The following is a 4251-nucleotide window of genomic DNA, read 5'->3' on the forward strand; positions in this document are numbered from 1 at the left end:
TAATACCTATTATCATTATTATTATGGCATTTGTTAAGAGCTTACTATATGCCAGCACAGTTCTAAGCACAGGGGTAGATACGAGGTAAGCAGGTTGTCCCACGTGGGGCTCACAGTCTTAATCCCTCTTTTACAGATGAGGTAACTGAGGCACAGAGAAGCTAAGTGACTTGCCCCAAGTCACATAGCTGACAAGTGGCGGAGCCGGAATTAGAACCCACGACCTCTGACTCCCAAGTCCATGCTCTTTCCATTAAGCCATGCTGAGTTTGATTCTTTGTCATGTTTCAATCAACTGAGTGGAATTGTTTGGTTCTCTTTGTTTTGTTTTTTTAATCATTCTGGTGACTCCATGTTGCTAGGACTTACTTCATCTTCAATTCTATTTTACCAGATGACCCTGTTGGATTAAATGGCAAACAACAATGGCTCAAGTGTGACAGAGTTCATTCTGTTAGGATTAACTGAAAACTGGGAGCTGCAGGGCATTTTCTTTGTGCTGTTTCTCAACATCTATATTGTTACTGTGCTGGGGAACCTGGTTATTATTCTATTAATCAGAGTCCATTCCCAGTTGCACACACCCATGTATTTTTTCCTGTGCCATTTGTCTTTCTCTGACACCTGTTATTCATCATCCGTCACCCTCAATATGCTGGTGAGTTTCCTGTCGGTTAAGAAGAGCATTTCATACCTTGGTTGTGCTGCACAGTTCTGTGCCATATTTACTTTTGGGACAAATGAATGTTTCCTCCTGGCAGTGATGGCATACGATCGCTTCACAGCAATCTGCCACCCACTGCTCTACACCATCATGATGTCCAAGAAGATCTGTACCCTGCTTGTGGTGGGTTCTTACACAGGGGCAGGTATCAATGCCATGGTGGCAACAAGTTCTGTCTTCAGCTTGTCTTTCTGTGGCCCTAATGTGATGAATCATTTCTTGTGTGACTTTCCCCCATTGCTGCAGCTTTCTTGTTCTGACATTAGCCTTGCCAAAGCCCTCAACTCTTTCATATCAGGGGTTATAGTTACTATTACGATCCCAACAGTTCTCATCTCCTACCTTTACATCCTCCTGGCCATTCTGAAGATTCCCTCCACCCAAGGGAGACGCAAGGCCTTCTCCACCTGTGGTGCCCATCTCACAGCTGTAGCTTTATTTTATGGGACCACGACTTTTGTCTACGTGTTGCCCAATTCCAGGGACACTCTAGAGCAGAATAAAGTGCTCTCTGTGTTCTACATCATAGTTATCCCCATGTTGAATCCCTTTATCTACAGCCTTAGAAACCGGGAGGTAAAGGAAACCCTGAGAAGGACAATTCGCCAAAGAAGAATAACCAGTGGGTCAGATTTCATCTGACAAAAAAAATAAGTGAAGGGTAGACAAATCTGATATCCTATGGGTTTTCCCAAATGAATGTGAATCGTTTACAAACAAAATTGTAATCTCCTTGTGGACTGAGATCTTATCTACCAAATCTACTGAATTGAGCACTTCTTGTGTGCAAACTTCTGTATTAAATCTATAAGACATAAGCTCCTGTAAGCTGCTTGGTAGACACTAAGCCCCTTGAAGGCAGGGATCATGTCTATCAACTCTAATGAATTGTACTTTCTCAAGTGTTAGTACAGTGTTCTGCACACACTAAGCACTCAATAAATTATTATCAAATGTCATCGAGTCATTTCTGATTCATAGTCAATAAATACAATTAATAATAGTAATAGTGCTATTTGTTACATGCTTACTATATGCCAGGCACTGTACTAAGTGCTGGGTGGAGGAAATAGAAGCAGATCAGTTTGGACACAGTCCCTGTCCCACACTGGGCTCACAGCCTTAATCCCCATTTTACAGATGAGGTAACTGAAGCACAAAGAAGTAAAGTGACTTACCCAAGGTCACACAGCAGACAAGTGGCAGAGTAGAATTAAAACCCATGACCTTCGGACTATCAGTCCTGTGTTCTATCCACTATGTCATACTGACATGTTAGTTGACTCATTTTTTTACACTCTGTTACTCCCTCCTATCTGTAATTTATTTCACTGTCTGTTTCTCCCACTCTATTGTAAGTTCCCAGGGGCGGGAATCATATCTGTTAAGTCTATTCCTTCTATTATACTCTGCTTAATACAGAACTCTGTATGCATTCAGTGCTACCTAAATACCACTGATGAATTGATAATTTTATTGTTCCCTCCCAAGAACCCAGTACACTAGGCAAGCATTCAGCGCTCACTTATTTCAAAAAGCAGATTTAGGTGGTCCATTATCTTCAAGGAGTGAGATGATCCACTGGTCCATATGCAGGTATTTGAGGCAAATTTTCATTAGAATTATCTTTGCAATAATAACTCCGTTAATATCACTGTAATCTGGCAGATGTAAAGTTGTTGGGGCGGGGGGGGGGGGGGGGGGGTGAGCCCCAGCCATCAGGGATGGTGTGAACCAGAGGTCGATGAGTAGGTTAGCTTGAGTGGAATGATGAGAGACCTGGATATAGTGAGAGAAGGGACTAGATAAACACAAGAGAGAGAGTTGATTGAGTGACAGAAAGCCAATGTAAGGAGTTGTTATTTGATGTGGTAGTGGGTCGGCAACCATTTAGGATTTTTAGGACTGGGGACACAAGTGCAAAGTCACACTTTGCCCAAAGTCACAAAGTCACACAGCTGACAGTTGGCGGAGCTGGGATTTGAACACGTGACCTCTAACTCCAAAGCCCTTGCTCTTTCCACTGAGCCACGCTGCTTGTCTGCTGCTTGTATATGCCTATCACTTAGTACAGTGCCTGGGATAGACTGTAAGCTTGTTGTGGGCAGAGGGAACATAATAATAATAATAATTATGGTATTTGTTAAGCACTTACTATGTGCCAGGCAATAAGTGCTGGGGTGGATATAAGAAAATTAGGTTGGATACAGTCCCTGTCCCACGTGGGGCTCACAGACTAAATGCTTAGAGAAGCAGTGTGGCTCAGTGGAAAGAGCACGGACTTTGGAGTTAGAGGTCATGGGTTCAAATCCTGGCTCTGCCAATTGTCAGCTGGGTGACATTGGGCAAGTCACTTCACTTCTCTGGGCCTCAGTTCCCTCATCTGTAAAATGGGGATGAAGACTGTGAGCCCCCTCTGGGACAACCTGATTGCCTTGTAACCTCCCCAGCACTTAGAACAGTGCTTTGCACATAGTAAGCGCTTAATAAATGCCATTATTATTATTATATTATAAATCCCTAGTTTGCAGATGATGTAACTGAGGTCCAGAGAAGTAAAGCAACTTGCCCAAGGTCACACAACAGACAAGGGGCAGAGACGGGATTAGAACCCACGTCCTTCTGGCTCCCAGTCCTGTGCTCTATTCACTATGCCATGTTGCTTCTCTACGTCTATCACGCCTATCGATTCTGCAGTAGTGTACTCTCAAGCAGTTAGTACAGTGTTCTGTACACAGTAAGTGCTCAATAAATGTTATTAACTGATACAGTAGTTTGCACACACGTAAGCACTTAATAAGTATCATTACTACTACTATTAGTTCTGAAAGGAGGATGACTGAGGCAAGTCTGGGGCAAAATTAAGGTCCATTAATCAATCAATGACATTTACTGAACTCTTACTATGTGCAGAGCACTGTTCTTAGTGCTTCAGAGATTACAATACAGCAGAATTAGCAGACAAATTAATAATAACAATAATAATGACATTTATTAAGCACTTACTATGCGCAAAGCACTGTTCTAAGCTCTGAGGAGGTTACCAGGTGATCAGATTGTCCCATGGGGGGCTCACAGTCTTAATCCCTGTTTTACAGATGAGGCAACTGAGGCCCAGAGAAGTTAAGTGACTTGCCCAAAGTCACACAGCTGACAAGTGGTAGAGCCGGGATTTGAACCCATGACCTCCGACTCCAAAGCTCGGGCTCTTTCCACTGAGCCACGTGGCTTCTCTATGGGCAAATTCCTTGCCCATAGCGAGCTTATGGTCTGAAAAGGGAGCTTAAGTGTTGACATAAAGGGAATAGAGTCCAAAAGTTATGGCTCACATATGGCATATCTGACACTATCCTTAGGGCTATAGGTGTGTCTCAGATGCAGAATGGCCATCTAAGTCACTACCAAAATGTTTCCTTCTGAAAAGCACTTAGATTTACTTCCTGCTACATTTCCAACTGGGAGTGAACATACTTCCAGGACATAACTGCTAAATAATTGAAACTGCCCCTTCGACTCTCCCAGTGGCA

General features: G+C 43.1%; 1 protein-coding gene across 1 annotated transcript; it reads left to right on the top strand.

Annotated features, from left to right (window-relative positions):
* Positions 1 to 412: 412 nt before the first annotated feature.
* Positions 413 to 1366, top strand: LOC119944052 (olfactory receptor 482-like). The gene has a single exon (XM_038765278.1). The coding sequence runs from the start codon at positions 413 to 415 to the stop codon at positions 1364 to 1366; it is 954 nt and encodes a 317-aa protein (XP_038621206.1).
* Positions 1367 to 4251: the final 2885 nt, after the last annotated feature.

Source organism: Tachyglossus aculeatus, chromosome 22, assembly GCF_015852505.1.
Source record: "Tachyglossus aculeatus isolate mTacAcu1 chromosome 22, mTacAcu1.pri, whole genome shotgun sequence".
In the NCBI taxonomy this organism is placed as follows: Eukaryota; Metazoa; Chordata; class Mammalia; order Monotremata; family Tachyglossidae; genus Tachyglossus; species Tachyglossus aculeatus.